The 19,554-nt window shown below is 42.9% G+C and overlaps 1 protein-coding gene across 1 annotated transcript in view; it reads right to left on the reverse strand.

Annotated features, from left to right (window-relative positions):
- Positions 1 to 1,931: 1,931 nt before the first annotated feature.
- The window catches only part of BPIFC (BPI fold containing family C), a 47,373-nt gene continuing 29,750 nt past the window's right edge, over positions 1,932 to 19,554 (reverse strand). Inside the window, exons 12-15 of the mRNA XM_008055442.1 lie at positions 8,371 to 8,413; positions 5,320 to 5,383; positions 3,575 to 3,651; positions 1,932 to 2,481 (exon numbers count right to left, since the gene is read on the reverse strand). Coding sequence (XP_008053633.1) covers positions 2,359 to 2,481; positions 3,575 to 3,651; positions 5,320 to 5,383; positions 8,371 to 8,413 — 307 coding nt within the window. The 3' untranslated portion in view covers positions 1,932 to 2,358. The remainder of the gene's footprint in view (positions 2,482 to 3,574; positions 3,652 to 5,319; positions 5,384 to 8,370; positions 8,414 to 19,554) is intronic.

Raw genomic sequence — 19,554 nt, forward strand, 5'->3', positions numbered from 1 at the left:
CAATGTGATCTACTTATCTCTCGCTTTGGAAGTGCTTTTCAGCAGCTTATAAAAGCACACTGAATCTGGCTTAGGTCCAGCTGATCTAGTAAATGCATCAGCTTGGAGTTTATATTCCTAGCGGTGAGGGGAAAAGACATGCCTACAGCTGAGAAGGATAAACATGTTTGGGTAAATAACACACCTGAAATTTGGTAATGTTAGGAAATGAATCTATGGCTAGATAGCAAACAACTTTTATGTCACAAGAGAGCATGCCAAACACTGAAAAAATATGACAGTGTGTCATTTATTCCAACAAACACTTGTGAGGGCCTCTACTCTGACCAGATGAGTGCTACAAAGATGAGTACATCTCGTTCCTTGTGATTCGCCAGGGCTTCCCAGTCTAGCCTTCTTTGATGACTATGTCCTCTGTTGTCATGCTTTTATATGCAATGTCTCTTGTTCGTAGTGATAAGTGAGCATTAAGTGATTTCAGATTTGAGTCCCGCCTCATGTAACGAGCAGTGATTTTGGAATCAGACTTGGAATCAGTTTCTATCCATTTATTGACTTTGTGTGATTCCTCCCTTCCCCTTCCCCACTAGACCATAAGTACTACAAAGACACAGTTTGTGGTTTCTGTATCTTTATTACATTATCTACATTTTCCTCTTCTTCTGCCTCAATTTCACCCCCTTGATTAGGTGCTCTGGCAACATTAATATAATTATCAACTATGAATTGTCTAGGTTGTCTACTCTGCATTGCCATTTCATTGACGCCGTGGAGAGAAACATCCTAAAACTTAAAGAAATTGTTAGGTTGCACAAAGAGTAGACAGAAAGAAAAGGCAGCTTATCCACTTTCCATAAATGGAGGGGCTGAACACTCACAGGCAAGTGTGACATCCAATATGGAGGGTCAGAGTATTTGTGATCTCCTCAAGGAAATAAAAAGAGTAAAAATGACTCCAACAGCTGCATTCTTGGGTATTGAAACCACCAGTCTCAGGATTCCAGGTGTGTTAACCCTAGCTTTCATGGCAGGAAGGTAAATACTTAGAATATATTAGTAAGGAGAAACTTGATGTGACTGTCAAGAAACTACATCCTTGGAAATCAGTGTGCTTCTGAGAAAGCATTACAAAGCTAAGCAGTGTTAAATTGGCTGCCACTATGACTAAAGTTACTCCATTTCGACTTTTCACCCTTTAAGAAATGATGAGTTTCCTGTGTGTTTGGGTTCAGTAGGGTAGGCCAGTGCCATTGAAATAAAGCAAAGAATTGCAGAGGCAAAGAAACAGAGTTTGCTCACGTCCAAGCTTGGATGGGATCAATGCTAAGAGCTAAGGGCAACGTGGTGCCATTTGAAAGTGGGGTATATTTTAAAGTTTCTATAAGGGAATGGGACTGGTTAAAAAAAAAGTCTCCAGCAATCGCATTCTTGGGTGTTGATAACATAGGTCTTGTGCCTTGATGTCAAGGTGACACATTTTATGACTCCAAGTGGTGGCTGATCACTATAGAGTAGGTTATTTGGCCCTTTAGGGCTGGAAGACAAACACTTGGGATAGAAAAGTAATTAGTACAAGGCAGGCTTGGGGGGTTGCAAGACAATTATCAATAGCTACCTCTGGGAAACTGGTTCTACCCTTTGCTAATGTTTAGAGGGCAGGCTAGGTAATTTAAGAAAGCATGACAGCTAAGCAGTGGTATAATGGCTGAACCTTAGCTAAGGTTACTCCATTTTGGTGTTTCATCTTTTTAATGTGGTTGCCCTGTCTCTTACTGAAAAGATTTCAGGGCAAAAGATCCTCTTTTAAAACCAAGCCTCAACATCTGCACAACCTCTGTGTTGTTAATGTTAAAGAAACTACATTTTATTCCCTTTACTAAGTCTTATTTTTAAAAAATCAAATTTCTCAAATAAAAAAAATCAAGATTGACATAGAAAACATTTTAATTAAACACAGGAGATAGTAAACAGTGAATATAAAACATAAAATTCAATATGCAAGCAGGGGAAATTCCTTAGAAGCTGAAGGGATCTCTACTGAGAACAACCAAAACAAATACAAATGGAAGGGTTTTTTACCCAGTTGGTCAGAAGTACATGCCTAGCTCTTGTCCCAGGATCTTTCTTGTCCAAAACACACAAACATAAACATAGGCACGCACAGCACGCCTGTGCTCATATTCAAACACCTGGATTCAGCCCTTTCTTGGTCCCTGAGGGCTTGAGAAAGAAACCTTTCCGCCAAAGCAATTCACAAGGACTTTAAAATTCCAGATTGCACTATCTTCCCCCTCTGGGTTTACAGCAACTGTGGGATTAAGGGCCATTTACTTCCTGGGGTGGATTGCGTGCTGACAATCAAGGGGCTGGCTTCCCCTTCCACCATCCGTTTATTAGGTTTAGACCTTCCCAACCGTGGAAAGTTGGCTGCTGCTTTGAGGGTGTTTCATACTTCAGGTCAGTGGAAATCAAAAGGAAACCCTGAAAAGGAAGCAACAACGAAGATAAAGATAAGCTTTGGGCACACCTGGGTTTGCCTGCGGATGAGGGAGAGATGGCTTATTTACCAGGTCCTACTGAGTCAGGTCTCCAGCTAATCCTTTGTGAGTGCCTCAGAAAAAGGAAAGGCCATTTGGGAATCTACCACCTGATGTGACTAAATCAATTATAGACAAGGCGGTCAGAGAGGCAGGGAGGTGAGAGGGGTTGGAGAATTCCTTCAGAAACTTAGTCAACGATCAGGTGTGGTGGCTCAGTTCTCAAATCCCAGCACTTTGGGAGGTCGAGGCAAGAGGTTTGCCTGAGTCCAGGGGTTCGAGACCAGCCTGGGTAACTTGGCAAGACCTTGTCTCTACAATAAAAAAGAATTAACTGGGCATGGTGGCACATTTCTGTAGTCCCTGCTACGTGGAAGGCTGAAACAGAAGGATAACCTGAGTCCAGCCCATCGAGGCTGCAGTAGCTGTGAGCATTCCATTGCACTCCAGCCTGGACAACAGTGAGACTCTGACTCAAAACAAAACAAAACAAAAAATTAGTCCACCTCCACAAACAAAAAAAATGCTAAAAAGAGGGGGAGAATGTTCTGAAGTTAGTTAACAATAATTAACCAACACAGCTCTCAGCAGATCCCTGAGTCCAGGGGAGGTTTTTGGTTTAGGAGAAGCCCAGTGTCTGGGAGAATCACACGAGCCAGTCCTGTCCCAGCCATGCCCTGTTCCAGCTACCTGAGCCACTTTCTCCTCTCTGAGTCCTACTTTCCTCATCAATAAAATGGGTCTAATAATTCCAGTCTGACAGTTTGTCTTGTAGAGTAAGTCAAATAAAGTGTCAAAGAGCATTTTCTTGTACTGTAGAGTGAATACATTTTTAAAATTTAATACATTTGATTTTTAAACTCAACTGTAAATGCTTTTCATTGTTAATTGTGCTTTAAGAGCTAAAACTTTTGTTTACAAAATTCCTTGGTCTGGAAAAAAACAAAGCAGAACAAAAAAGAAAGAAGCAAAACAGAGAGAGGCTTATTCTACTATGAAGAGAAATGGACCAGTTCAGAGGCGATTTGTATTCTTACCTCAAGGACTTCAATATCTGAACTGACAAATGAGACTTTGTGTGGATTGGGCAAAGGAAATCCTTGCTGCAGTTTTGCTGAAATGTAGAACAAGATGTAAAAAAAATTGGGCACAACCATAGAGATTTTAGCAAACTTTTTAGTAAGAGACTGACAAGAAACTTTTTATTTTTATATTTAATTGTTATTATTTATTTATTTTTTGAGACAGAGTCTCACTCTGTCATCCAGGCTGGAGCGCAGTGGTATATCACAGCTCACTGCGGTCTTGACCTTCGGGGCTCAAATGATCCTCCTGCCTCAGCCCCCTGAGTAGCTGAGACTACAGGTGTACACCAGTACACCTGGATATTTTAAAATTTTTTTTATAGAGACAGGGTATTGCTATGTTGCCAGTCTGGTTTTGAACTCCCGAGCTCAAGTGATCCTCCTGCCTCGGCCTCCCAAAGTGCTGGGATTACAGGCGTGAGTACCTGGTCTAAGATTTTTTTTTTTTTTTGAGTTGGAGTTTCACTCTATCATTCAGGCTGGAGTGCAAGGGCACAATCACAGCCACCGCATGCTTAGCCTGCTGGGCTCAGGCTATCCTTCCACCTTCCAAGTAGCTGGGACTACAGGTGTGTGCCACCATGCCCAGCTAATTTTTGATTTATTGTAGAGACAAGGTCTCGCCATGTTGCCCAGGTTGGTCTTGAACTCCTGGGCTCAGGTAATTCTTTCACCTCAGCCTCCCAAAGTGCTGGGATTATGAGCCATTGTGCCCGGCTCTTAAGAAACTTTTAAATAATTGATCTTTTCATCTTCCCGGTTCCATCATTCCATTCTCTCTGATAAGTCCCTTGCGTTTTCCTGGAAGAATTGTTCATTAATTCATGATAAGTACAAGTGTACCTGCGATTTTGTGCATTTTGCATGGCAGAAAAATGCTGCTCATTTTCCACTTGCTTAATTTATTTTGAAAATGCCTGCTGACCGGGCTCGGTGGCTCAGCATGTAATCTCAGCATTTTGGGATGCCAAGACGAATGGATTGTCTGAGCCTGCAGGTTCAAGACCAGTCTGGGCTACTTGACAAGACCTCATCTCTACAATAAATAAAAAATTAGCCGGGTGTGGTAGCGTGCACCTGTAGTTCCAGAAAGTTGAGGCAGAAGGATCACCAGAGCCCATCAGGTTGATGCTGGGGTGACCGTGAGTGTGCCAACAGAGTGAGACTCCAACTCAAAAAAAAAAAGAAAGAAAAAGCAAATGCCTAGTTAGTGGTATTTCAGTGTCTGGGAACATTTCAGTGTCTAATGTAAAAAATATTTTAACTGAGCCAAACTCTAGAAGTTGTTTGTAAACAATTGCAGCACAAGGAGAAGACCCAGAATTGTCATTCATTAAAACTGTGTCTACTCATACAATGGTCCTTGCATAAGAACCACAAAGATATTCCCTAGGGAAAATGATCTCATTTTCAATTGACACAAAGGAGGTTCTTTACTGCCTAAGGAGAGTGGTTTCAATCTCCTAAATTCAGCCAGAGTTAGCTATTCTTGCTGAATTTGCAAGTAGAGTTGCAAACAAGGCTTGGACCTAGAATAACTGATTTTGCAACTATATCATTGATGATACAAACTTTGCAAATTCTGGTTCTGGCCTGGATCCGTAATAACGTAATACGTGTTTCGGGGTGGAAAGTCTCAAACAATTCCCCACATTTAGCCAATATCAGAGTCACGTTGTCTCCCAGGAATCCCTTACCATTGGCCAGTGGGAGAACTCCAAAGTGAAGAATGGAGGACAGAATGTTTTCAAACCTCAAGACCTAAAATAAAGAGGAAGTGGAATCAGTTGCTAAATCAGGACTGTTTGGACATGTGCTTTCTCAGGACTCATCAGGATGGAAAGCAATAATTAGAATCTCCCCACAGGGATAGACTAGCTTTGTAGGAATACATGTTTCAGCGTTGCCTAGTTATTTTCACCCTTGAGAATGGACACTTCTGTTTCCCTTTGTGTTGTGTCTTGGTGACGGCAAATGCAGAGGAATCACATGGTGGTAGCAAATGTGGCAGCTCTGATATCTACCAAGATAACCAAGATCAACGAATAGATTTCTCAGTTAGCAGTCTTCCTTTCTTTATTGGGAACCTCGGCCACAGGTGTTCACTTATATTATGTCATGCACTGAAACTAACGGCATTGCCAGAACACATAACTTATCTTTAATAAATGATGATAGTTATATAGCCTAAGCAAACTGTTGGGTCCTGGCAAGATTCAGGTTCATTCAATGTTCATTCAACATCAGTTCATTCAATGAATAGTTTTGGGGCTTTCTATAGGCTCACCGATAATAAGAAGCTCTTTGCAAGGGTGGCTGTGAAGTCAGACTTCCTAGGCTTATAATCTTTTGTTTTGCTACTTACTAACTGTGTGATGTTGGGAAAGTTTCTTAACCTCTATGTGCCTCAGTCTCCCCAACTATAAAATGAAGATACTAGTACTAATCTCATAGGGCTGTTGTCAGGATTAAGCAAGTTAATATGATGTGAAAAGCGCGGTATATACAATTGTTTCCTCCCCCCACCCCAAATGCCATGGTTAGCACATTCTGTTGTCAATACTAAGCGAATTACCTGGGTCTTCCTGGAAGACTTGGACTCATTTTGCTTCTTCTGTGGACTCAGGAAATACTATTTCTAAGGTAGTCAGCTATGCAATGTCATTGACTATAGTCTGTCATCTACCAAATGGCTATGCCACGGGGTTTCTAGCAATATGTGGGATAAAACTGGCATTTTAGATCTCAATGTCTGGCATGAAAGGTATGACTTAACTTTCAGCTTATTGACATGACTGCTCCCAGCTCTTAATATTCCCAACTTGAAAACCAGAATGCGCCTCTAAAATTAAACAAATATATATCTTATTTGGCTTCTCTGACTTCTTGGCTACTTTCTCCAGATCTGTTCCTATCTCATAGCTGCTGCTATTGAACACAGTAATACTTAGTAGTAATTCATTACTATGTCCCAGGCCCTTCACTGTGAGAGATGTGACTTGTTCAAGGCCACACAGTCAGTCAGTCAATGGGAGTTTCCTCCTGCAGGTCGGCCTCAGAGTTGATGTATGAAATGATTATGCTACACTTTCCCTTGACAAAGAGGTGGAAAGAACTAAAATAATTATTATGAATCTAGAAACATGGCCATCATTTAGTTAGTACCTACCTTGTAGTCAATGTGCTAAGTGCATCTCATATGATTTCAGCTCATTCTTTCAATACCTCCAAGGTTGTAATTCCCAGCTCCATAGTCATTTGTACTGCCTGAATGGGATTTATTTTTCTCTATGGCATTTTTCAGTACATATGATACATATTTGTCTGTTTGCTGTCTGCCACTCTCGCCACATATACATATGCACACACTCATACATGCCCTGGAACAGGGTTTCCCAATAGTGGCACTACTGATATTTTGGGTTGGATACTTCTTGTTGTGGGGGCTATCTTGTGCACCATGGGATGGTTTTTTTTTTTTTGAGTTGGAGTCTCACTCTGTCACCCAGACTGGAGTGCAGCGGCTGCTCCCGGCCACCGCAGCCTCAACCTGCTGGGTTCCGGCGATCCTTCCACCTTAGCCTTCCAAGTAGCTGGAACTACGGGCGTGCGCTACCACTCCCGGCTAATTTTTGATTTCTATTGTAGAGATGAGGTCTTGCCAAATTGCCCAGGAGGGTCTCGAACCCGTGGGCTCAGGCAATACACTTACCTCAGCCTCCAAAAGGTGTGGGATTACAGGCTGAGCCCCGAGCCCACCTACACCATGGGATGTTTAACAGCATCTGTGGTCTCTACCCACTAAGTGTCCATAGCATTCATCTTCCCGTCCCAGGACAATCAGAAATGTCTTCAGATATTGCCAAATGTCCCTGGGTGGCAAAATCGACTGTAGTTGAGAACCACTGCTCTAGAATGTGCATGCCATGTGAGGGCAGGAACTTTGTTTTGTCTGGAATAGTGCCAAGTTCAATGAGTATCTATAAATGAATGAATACTATTAATACTAATAATTAATGTTTATGTAGGGCTACCCATGAACTAGGCACTGTTTTACATGGGCAATCTGACACTAAAACCCAAGCACTTAATTCCCCATGATATGTTATATGAATGAATCAAGTAGTGAGTTAGCTGATCTTCCTGAAACCTGAAGGAAGGGTGTTTCCAAGTTGCATGTTGGGGTGTCCTTTTCCAGTTGGGAAGTTGCTAGGCTGGGCTCCTCACCCACCCACAAAGGCATCCACACAGTCAGCCTTGATCTAATTTTAGGAGATAGGTAGAAAACATTCGAGGAGCAAACACAATCTGGCTTAGTTTACATATAAGCTTACTCCTTTGGAATTCTGGACTATACATTTAACTCCAGAGGATTATTTTATTGAGAAAATGAAAACTCCCTAAAATGCCAGTTTTTCTAGCATTACACAATGTCTTAACAGTCTTGAGTTCTTTTAAAAGACTTTCTGCATAAATAAATATAGATTGGAAGTTGTTTTGTTAATGGTTAGTGGGCTCAGTCATGAGTAGCTACATAGAGAATTTCAAAGTTAAAACCCACAGTCATGGAGAAATCAAGGACTTAGAGGTACTGAAGACAATCAACCACCATGTATGCACCCAACTCTGAATTGTGCCCCACATTTTAAACAAACAAACAACAAAAAAACAGTCAACCCACTACTGCATACAGCAAAAGAATCACCATACCTCCATAGCCAGGAAACTCTGAAAGCCCAGATTCCTACCTCAATATTGCTGCGATTGGACTCTGGCAAAGAAAGGCGGAACCTAAAAGGAAACAAGGAAAGGTTAGAGGAGGTTGGATTTAAAAAAAACAACCAGGTAGAAAAAACAATAAAAGGGGTGTGGTTTTTTGTTTTTTGTTTTCAGTTCATAAAGTCACTATTTTAAAAAACCACACAAACAAACTTGGGAAGACATAGAGTTCTACTTATCTTCTACCCCTATATTTGGTTGATTAAACAGCAGAGCAGGAACAGCGGAAGGCTTGGATTTGTAACCAGAGAGGGGTCCCCAAATGCATTTGCTCTATGGGACTTGATGTTGGCAACTTGGGATGCAAAACAATCTCAAGAAAGTCTTTTGGCTCTGAGCTCAACCTTATAACTTCTCTGAGTTCTTCTAATCCCAGTGAAAGGGTAAATTGAGGCAAGGTGAGTTGATGCCACGAGAATAATGCAAGATTGCAACCAAGGATGAAGTAAAATAAAATAAAGTTTATTATTCACAGATGGAAAGGGGGCCGACACTCAGAGGCAAGAGTGGCCCTGAAGGCTGGGGAGCTGAGTATATTTAAGGCTCTTGAAGGGAGTTTGGGCTGAGAAGAATGTCCAGAGTTTCATTTTTTGATGTAGATAATGTAAGTCACATAAGTCTTGTGTCTTGACATCACCAGGCATTGGTATCTCATAACTCCAGGTGGTGGGCAGGAGGCTGGACACAGTAAACTGATAATGATACATCAAGGCCAGAAGCACAAATGCCTTGAACAATTTGGGCTGCACACTTTTTAGTTGGTTAGAGTTTTTGCTTAGTCTGGGAGTTCTAGTTCACAAGGCTTGATTAAACATTGTATATAAAATTGATCCAAAGACATGAAAGAAAACAGTTGTCATTTAGAGACCAAAGGAGCAGATACATTTCTGGGTGTTAGAAAGTTTCAATAGCCCATTTCTTATCTAGGTCTGGCAGAGGCATTTCCAGGGATGTGCAATCCTTTGTGTGTGACTCCTGCTTGTCTGGGGACTCAATGAAGATGGTTCTGTTCCCATCAGTATGAGCAACAGTTACTAGATCCAAGGACGGTGAAGGGGGACAAGAAAAAAAGTCTACTTTTAAATGTAAATGGCTTCTACATTTTGGAGGTTCCCTCCTTTTACTCAGCCTGCTTGGCTCTAAATCCTATGCTTAGTGTTGGCTACACCCCACAGAAGGCCATAGTACTCCTCCCACTTCTTTAGGTGTTCAATCTTAGCACATGAGGGAAAAATTAGCTAGAAGAATTACCTGATGTGGGTGACAGTATAGTACAATTGTTGGCAGAATTCCTGAGTTTGAAACTCATTTGTGCTTCTTACTAACTCCTTGGATTTATCTAAACTCTCTGGATCCTAATTTTCTCTACTATAAAATGTGAATAAGAATATGTGGGATGACCATCATGTACAATAATGTATAATTTAAGGTAGGAAGGATGTTGAATATTCTCAACACAAAGAAATGGTAATTGCTTGAGATGACAGATAAGCTAATTACCCTGATCGGGTCATGAGATGATATATATCAAAACGTCACTATGTACCCCATAGATATATGCAACTATTGAGTCAATTAAAAAAATAGAATTAAAAATAATACCTGCTCATAGGGCTGTAGTAAAAATTGAATGAGATAATACACACAAAATGCTTAGAATTGTGCCAAGCATATCCTATTACTCTGTAAACATGAGACATTATTATTATGAGGAGAAATGCTGACAGTTATACCAGCACAAAATATTCTTAATATTCTTTGTCGAATACTAACAGAGCACTTGATGTAGGTCCAAGTAGCAGGTAATCCTTCCTCCCCTCAACTTGGTAATGGGGGTGACAGCACATCCTGATGCTTGATAATTTGTGGGGGTTTTCATAAAACCCAACACTGTCTCTTTCCAAATTTTGCCAAGGGCTGATCCATAGATAGTCCTCCCAAAACACACTCTTGAGTTTTCATGCAATAGTAATTGTAATATGAAGACATAGTAATCAATAGGGAGGATGCCTTCATTTTGCTATGGAGAAGCAGGTAGAAAGAGGGGAGGTATTGGTGGCAGATTTGGGACTGAGACTTAGATCTCTTAATCATCTTAGAGCTCTCTCTTCCATGAAAGGATGCTGCCTTGTCTTGCTATCCTTCTTAGCCTTCCACGGCTCACTTTTGCCCGGGTCTGGAGCCTCAGTTCAGCATTAACCTTCTAACGAATCTCCCCATCTCTAGTCACGACCTTCTCCAATTCATCTTCCACACAATTCCCAGAGTGAACTACATTACAGGCATGTCCGATGAACACACTCTCCCAATCAAAATTCTTTAATGCCTTGTGATAAAGTCCAAGTCACTTATAAGGCTTATGAGACTCCCTATTTCCCAGGGTCCTCTCTGCCCTCATTTCTTAGTTCTCTACCTTGAATTTTATCCTTACTAACTCTGAACTGCTTGATGCCATGTTACTTTACCCATCAGGTGCCACAACCCGGGTTTAAAAAAAGTATTTGCTTCAAGATACATACCAAACCCCCCCGAAAATTAAAATTAGTAAATGTCTATAAAAAGCAACATTAAGGCCATACATCATTGCAGCTCAACCCCATTCATAGTTAGACATAAATTATATTAAATGTGGACTGCATTTGAATATATGTAATATATTTTGGGCTTGAGACTCCAAACATTAGTGTGCCTAAGACCCAAGAGGCTCTTAAAACAACTATGAGGTGCTTCCTTGCATATCCCATGATACTCCTGGCCTCTGCACCTTTGCATATGCTGTTCCTTTTTATAGACTTACTCTTTCCCTTTCTCTCTGGTTAACTTCTTTTAATCGCTTAAGGTTTAACTTAGGTGTTATACTATATTTAAAGAACAGATACTCACAGAAGGGGTAAGTTTGCTCAAGACCAGCCAATATCATCATAGTATGAAGTAGGTTTTGAGATTGCTTCAAAGTGACAACTAAGAATCAAAACCATAAAGACAATCAAGTTTGGCAAGGTTCAGAGATTCTATCAGTGGCACTGAGGCTCAAACCAATTGCTGTGGATGATGAGGACCAGAATCTGTAGGGCATCTTTGAAGGCACTGCTGAGGAGACGTGAGGGGATGTCCCCCCTGCACACATCTCCTCTGACAATGGGCAATCCCACTCCGCTTTAGAAATTTAGCTTACGTAATATGGAGCACACTTGTGAATTTCCTTTTTTTTTTCTTTCGTTAGAAGCCCAAGCCAGGTCAGGGCACCTCACAACCGCCTGCTGTGGATGAGTTATCTGGGGTTCCCCAAGAACCAGCCCGTCCTTTCCTCCTAGGGCCTTCTTATTTCTGCCTCTTTCCTAGTTCTCTAGGGAACTGCAGAGGAATCGCAGCGAGGAAACTCTCCCTGCCCCTGGTTTTGAAAAGGGATAAGCTTGGGGTGGGTTCCCTCCCACTGTGGGAGCTTTTCTGGTCTCCCAACTCAGGCCACTAGGTGGCGTCCAACTTCAGTGCTTTGAACCTTCATCTTGTATTAGGTCCTTAAACTGTTATTTAAAGCCCTGCTACTGAGAACGGACTGCTAGTGCAGAACCATGAAGTCACTAGGGAGGAATGGAGCTCAAATAGTCCTGCTTTGCAGACATGTAAAAGTATAGCCCATTCTATACCATATTGTATAAATATGTTCAATTATTATGTATCAGTCAAAACCAAAATCATGTGCCTTTATTGAAAACCAGAGCCAAAGTGCAAACTCTTAAGCATGGCAAAGGGCCCTTCATGATCTGGGTCAATACAGCAGATACAACATAATGAAAATGGCATAATAATAATGAAGGTCAAGTGTCAGGGTCAAGGGTCACAGGCACTGACAACGTTATTTCTCCAACCCTGTGTCCACAGCAGACATTGAAAATCAATCCTGTCACTCAATACCCTCTGGACTCTGTTTTATGTCTTTGCACCCCGACTCTGAACTCCATGAGGGTAGAGGTCCAGCCTGAATAATCATTGTATTCCCAGGACTGAGTGCACAGCTTGGCACATTTAAACACACAGTGTTCGTTTATTCATTGATTGTTTCATCCGGCAGAATTTACTGAACACTTCATGTGCTTCAGTACTGGGACAGGTGCTGACGAAGCCATTGTGAGCAAACCCAGACACAGCCACTGTTCTCATGTTCTTACAGTCGAGTGCAGAGGCAGACATCACTCACACCATCCCACCAGTTAAGGTTTAATTACAGTGGAGATCAATGCTCTGAAGGAAAGAACCAAGTTCATCGAGTCAAAAGACAGAGGGACTTAATCATTTGGTAGATGTAGGGAGCTTTCCATTGGGAGGGATGAATACAAAGGATGAGTAGGGTTCAGAAGGTAAAATGGGGAAGGAAGAGGGAAGGGAACCAACCAGGCAGTGGCTGCAAAGGCCCCGTGAAGGGATCAGGGAGACTGGAGGACACCGCAAGATGGTGCTCGACAGGAGGTGAGGTTGACTAGGCTGGGCACCTCAGGCTGTGTGAGTGTTTGATCTTGATCCTCAGAGCAAGAAATTCATCAGAGGTTTTTAAGAAGGGAGAGGATGACTGTGTTTTATAAAGATCACTCTGGCTGAAGTATGGAGAAAAGGCTGGCAGGGAGAGGTTTCCCAGGTGTTCATTCTGTGCTCAGGAATGTGCTAGGCCATGTGAAGAATTTAATTTATATCGATAATTATGTGGGATGGAGAGAAGTCGTATGTAGGAAGCAATTAGAGAACAACGCAAAGCAGTGTGTACTCAGGTGCTTCTTTATGGGTTTACATACCACACAGACCTGCTGTAGGAATTCAGAAAAGGTGTAAAAAGATAAAGAAACCAGTGTGAGCTACAGTGTGAGTGAATGTGTGTGTGTGTGTGTGTGTGTGTGTGTGTGTGTGTGTGTGTGTATGATGTGGGGAATGTGGGGAATGTGGGGAGTAAGTTGCCCTTTGAGAGAAGCACTCTGCACACCTCTCTAGCATGCCGCTTAGCACCAGGTATTGTAAGTTCTGTTAATCTCGGGGTTCTCCCACCAAGCTGTGGGCCAGGAAGATAGGAGCCATTGTCTTTCTGTTTAAGAACAGTGCAGAGCAGGTAATAGGTACTCGATAGGTTCTTATTGAATGAATGAGTGAATAAATGAGCAGATAAAGGACAAGGGCAGAAGGGTGTTTGTTGGAATTGGGGTCACTTTGAAGGTGAGCTAGTCTAAAGCAGAATGTCCATTTTAGGGAGCTTTGGGGGATAAAGGTTGGCTGGCTTGAGAAGCAGAACCAGCAGACAAAGAGCTTGGAAACTCAGGTTATGGACTTAATCCAACAACAAAAAGTTTTAAGTGCAAGAATGTGTTGAACCCATTCCACTATTAAAAGACACTCTTGGTGAGTAAGAGTTTCCCAAGGTTTTAACCTCATTGTCTCCTGCAGCCTGGATACTGTGGGAGAAGTTTCCATTTGGGGTGTCTGTCTCCAATGGGGAGCCCCGCTGTGGCATTCCTCTGCCCTGGCTTCAACTGTAGCTCAGAGAAAGGGTGGAGTTGGTGGTCAGCTCAGGCGCCAAGTCCGAGTTCCAATTACCTGTTCAAAGCATCATTCCAATAGAAACTGTGAATCCATTCCATCCTGACCTGTTTTCTAGGTTTTTCTCCAGATGGCTCACGCTGGGAAATGTTTATCTGCCCAAGCTGTGAGGAGTGGAGTTAGGTTGTGATTCCATCTGCTAGTAGTCAGCTGTATTTGCATTCTCTGACTATGTTGTTTGGGAGGAGTTGCACGTGTGTGTTGATGGTAGTAGGGAGGGGTGAAGTTTGGGAGTATCAAAAATCTCAATCAGTGCAATGTCAAAAAAAGTTGCAAAGTTTTACATGGTTCAACAATAATGTACCTCTGGTTGCCTTGGGCTTTGCATGTGATTAAGAAAAGAGGCTTAGAAATAAGCCACCTGGGTGAGGACCAAAAAAGGGAAAGTGTCACTTAACCAACTCCACAGTTTTTAACCATCCTAACTTGTCATTTCTCTTGGGATCAGTTTCTCCTTCTTCTTTTGTCAAATTTTGATCCTAGAATGGGGAAGAGAATGAACTGCTACTGTTAGTAGCAGCAAACATTTCTTGAGCAATGACTATATGTTGGGTGCTGTGCTGAGTAATTGACATACATTATCTCATTTACCTGTACAGCCACCCTGTGGAGAGAGGCTCTGTTTTGCTGACAAGGAAATGATACTTAAAGAGGCTAAATAACCTCCTTAAAGTCACACAGCTACCATATGGTTGAGGTAGAATTCAAATCCAGATATGCCTGACTCCAGAGACTGTGCTCTTAACTAGAAGTCCCAAAAGAGGTCAAGTTCATAAATTCATTAGTAGTGCCTCTAGCTTTTGCTTTCTTTTTTGTTTTTTTGAGTTGGAGTCTCACTGTCACCCAGACTGGAGTGCAGTGGCCACTCCCAGCCACCGCAGCCTCGACCTGCTGGGCTCCGGCGATCCTTCCGCCTCAGCCTTCCAAGTAGCTGGAACTACAGGCGCGCGCTACCGCGCCCGGTTAATGTTTTTGATTTTATTGTAGAGATGAGGTCTGGCCTGCCCAGGTGGATCTCGAACCCACAGGCTCAGGCAATCCACTCACCTCAGCCTCCCAAAGGTGCGGGATGACAGCCTGAGGCACCGAGCCCGGCTGCTTTTGCTCTCTTTATTCTTCACACCACTCAATTCCCTGATGCAATGAGAAAATTGCGGTGTGCCTTTTCCATTTCAGGACCTCAGGTTCCAATGTCTCCTTTTTCTCCTATCAGTACTTAATGTTGAAGAAGGGCATACTGCTTGTTTTAATTTAGCATGACTCCATGCTCAGGGGTTTCCTCTCCTGGGGGGGCGGAATTTCCATCCTAAGTGTTGGGTCCAGGTCTCATTTTCTAAGTCTTAGGGCTTCACTATATCAAAGGAAATATAATATAGTGAGTAAGCACTTACATGGCTTAAAAAACAGAATCACCTAGGCTCGAGTTCTGGCTCAGCCATTCAATAGCTCTGTGACCTTGAGTAAGTTATTTAACCTCTATAAACTGTAAAATGGGGATAATAGTAACTATCTCCAGGACTGTTCATTTAATCTACTTACATTTTTTACTGAGCCTTGTGCCAGGTCCTGGAATACAGAGTTGCAAGGTTTAAAAATTTTTTTTAAATGCAGTATCCCACTCTGTTCTCCATGCTGGAATGCAGTGGCATGATTATAGCTCATTGTAACTTCAAACTCCTGGACTCAAGAGAGTCTTACATCTCAGCCTCCTGAATAGCTAAGACTACAGGCATGCATCACCACACCTGGCTAATTTGTTTGTTTGGTTTTTTTTTTTTTTTGTAGACACAGAGTCTTGCTACATTGCCTAGGCTGGTGTCAAACTCCTGGCTTCAAGTGATCCTCTCCTTCAGCCTCTCAAAGTGCTGGGGTTATAGACATGAGCCATGGAGCCTGGACAAGAATTGCAAGGTTTAAATGAAATAATACAGGTGCTGTTCTTGGCATGGGACCTAGTAGACAATAAAGGCTCAATAAAAAAGAGTAGTTGCCCATTGTAGAACAAAATCTTATTTCGCTCATAGCTGTCACTAGGGAGGAGATGGGAGTGAGGTGTATTCTGAATAGGAGGGTTCTGGAAATGACCTTGAATAATTCAGCATCTCCTTCTGCCTGAGTCTAGCCCTCAATTTCAAATAATCACAGCCAACATTTCTGTAGCACTTAATACTCACTTTACATGTGTTAACTCACATATTCCTCAAACAGCTTCCTGAAGTGGGTTGTGTTACATCATCATTTTACAGAGGATGAAGTGAAGGCCCAGAGACATTAAAAATTTGCCTGAAGCCGGGCTCGGTGGCTCAGCCTGTAATCCTGCGCCTTTGGGAGGCTGAGGTGAGTGGATTGCCTGAGTCTGCGGGTTCGAGACCCGCCTGGGCAGCGAGACCTCATCTCTACAATAAATCAAAAAAATCAGCCGGGCGTGGTAGCGCATGCCTGTAATTCCAGCTACTGGGAAGGCTGAGGCGGAAGGATCGCCGGAGCCCAGCAGGTCGAGGCTCGGTGGCCGGAAGCAGCCACTGCACTCCAGTCTGGGCGACAGAGTGAGACTCCAACTCAAAAAAAAAAAAAAAAAAAAAAAATTTGTCTGAGACTCCACAGCTAAAAAATGGCAGGGCTAGGATTTGAACCCAAAGCTAGTTTGACTCCAAAGTCTGTGATCCTACTGCCTGTCTTGACCGCCACATTGGGTTTGTCTCTGATTTCTGCACCTTGTGTCTATGCAGCTGGCTCTAAGTGGCTCCCGGAAGAGGCACATTCAGGCAGGGCATGGTTAGAAAGGCTGTTCTGGAAGCCTTATTTGGAGACCCTGGGATCCCTGGTTCTTCTCAGGGGTGTTCCACAGATCTCCACCCACTATACACCTTTCCTGCTGTGTCTATCTGACCTCACCCAGGACCAAACCAGCTCATCCTGAAAAGCAGCACTTGGGAGTCAGGGGTGGAGAAGCTGGTTGGGTAGCCTGTGTAGGAGGCAGGGCCATCTTACAGCCAAAGCCCGAGCTATCATTTTGGCAGAGCCGTGGCTTTGCAGTCTTGCCTCTTGGTTTGGCTGCCTTCAGTCTGAGTATGACCTGGCCCAGTCGCCCTGCCCCCTGCCTGCTGGCTGTCTGAGGTTTGCTGCAACATCCCTGGCAGGAGCCACCCTCAGACTCAATGGTTGTGAGCCCTGTGCTGTGGGACAGGGCCCCATGCTCAAAAGGGCCCAGTGCTTGAGTTAATGCCCTGCTGTCTCTACCCTGAAATTCTATTTTTTTCCCCAAGTCAGGCTCTCACTTTGTCACCCAGGCTGAGTGCAGTGGCACCATCCTGGCTCACTGCAGCCTTGAGCTCCTGGGCTCAAGCGATCTTTCTTCTTCAGCCTCTTGAGTAGCTGGGCTTACAGGTGTATATTGCAATGCCTGGCTAATTTTGACTTTGATTTTGATTTTGATTTTTTGTAGGGACAATGTTTCACTATGTTGCCCAGGTTGGTCTCAAACTCATGGGCTCAAGTAATCTTCCTGCCTCAGCCTCCCAAAGTGCCAGAATTATAGGCATGAGCCACTGTGCCTAGCCTACCATCTCAAAATTCTCCATACGTTTTTGAACAGGAGGCTCTGCCTTTTCATTTTGCAGTGCACCTGCAAATGATGTAGCCAGTCCTGCTCAGACCCCACTAAAGCATTGGAGCACATGAAGCCTCCTCAAAACACTCTGCAGGAGACCACAGGGCAATGAACAGCAATCCTAATTTCAGGGTTCATGTTTGTGGGGTCAAAGCACACTGTAGACTGCAGGAGTCCAGAGTACAAACTCACATATTCCTGGGGATGATGTGAATTTAGCAGATTCAAATCAGTTTTTTCAGTTACTCCCATAAATAAAATGTAACACCCATTGACCGTGCTGTTGCTTACTAGCAGGAACCTTAGGGCTGGGGGTCAACTTGACTTAAGCAGAAAATCAAACCCGGTCCACCTGCTCCTTGAGGTCCTTTCCACCTGCCTGTCACAAGCCTGAAAGTGCTTATTAAATCCTTCCTTGAGATCCTGCGAGTAAGCAGATACCTGTTCAAATGTAAACGTGGTTTCAGTTTCGAACATCTCTAGAAGCTTGCTGCCCCGGGTAGCAGCCCTGCCCCACCTGCCCCATCAACCCCGATTTCCAGCCTCTCCTTTCCTCCTGGTCCCTTCCCTTCTGTCTTCCATCTAACTGAGATGTCCCTACACTCACAGTCCTGCAGCTCAGACAGTGCCTCCCCAAACGTTCTCCTTCCTGCCTCTCTTGGCCCGTATCAGATGACGCCAACTCCTTACCTTCAGTCCGCTTCCTCCCCACCTTCCTGCTCTCTGGTTTTCATCCTCTCAACTATTAGAGCTGCCAGATAAAGATCCCCCATCGTGGTTCACAGTTTCATCAGCCTGATCTCCTAGAATTAGAGCCCACTGATGACTTTTGGAGGCCTGAAGTGCTTTTGCCTTTGGCTTCTTCTTTTGTTAAAAAAAGTAAAAATTATATTTTACAGTGGTATTGATATAAAGATGAGTATAATCACATCTGGATTGTACTTGCTTTTTAAATTATTGTTTTAAAACATATTAGAATAGGGCAATCCCTTCGGGACCCCTGCCACTATGGGAACTTTTCTGTCCTTTCAATAAATCCTGCTTTAAAAAAAGAAAGAAAAAAATACATATATATTAAAATAGAAACTTCACGGTCCCTAAAGTGTGGTAGGCTCTAGGTACTATGCCTACTGAGCCTAGTAGAGAAGTCAGCTCTGCTTTGTAGGGCTAAGTACATTTGGGTGAAGCCCTTCTTGAAATATTTTTTCTCTGAGAAACCATGTTATCTCTTTTGATATTGTTGCTCTTGTTGGAAAAACAATATGGTTATAAAGAAAAATTTAATATTAATAAAAACAACCCCTCATAATCCCAAATCCTACCACAGCTCCTGATTTTCATGTGTGGGTTGACTTCCTCTTCCAGATGTGAAACTATTTTACACAACTGGTGGCCGTTGTGTTTATGCAGTTTTGTATTCTGCTTTTTCCATGTAACATGATTTTACTGAAAACAGTTTTCATGTTTCTATAATAGTTGTCATAACCATCACATTGACTTACAGTGATTGACTTGCTTTCCCCCCACTGTTTCTCAATTCTCCGCTTTAAGTCTGTTTTCTTGCTTCCTTTTCTTCCCTCCATGAGTTTAGTCTGAGCGGCCTAATCTTTCTGTGAATTCTTCCTCCAGGAGGTCTGAGTGATGACTTCAAACACCAGTTTTACAGGGTGAGGAAAGCAGGCTTTGCAGATAGTTTTGCACTTAGTGTTTGATGCTCTTCGTATGTGACCTGCTCATGCATGGCACTTGTATTTGAGAGCCAGTCAGGGGGCAAGATCTTGTTAAATCCTATGTTCTAGTAATGGGATCAGATTGTCCGGGTCTGACAGTACCTTAGACGTGGTCCAGTCTAACTTCATTATTTTACAGATAAGGAAACTGAGGCTCAAAGAAGTTAATAGACCTGATCACGGTCATAGAACCAGTGAGCAGCAACTTGAAACTCAGTTCCTTGACCCGCAAA

Source organism: Carlito syrichta, unplaced genomic scaffold, assembly GCF_000164805.1.
Source record: "Carlito syrichta isolate Samal-C Ts95f unplaced genomic scaffold, Tarsius_syrichta-2.0.1 Scaffold301854, whole genome shotgun sequence".
Classification (NCBI taxonomy): domain Eukaryota; kingdom Metazoa; phylum Chordata; class Mammalia; order Primates; family Tarsiidae; genus Carlito; species Carlito syrichta.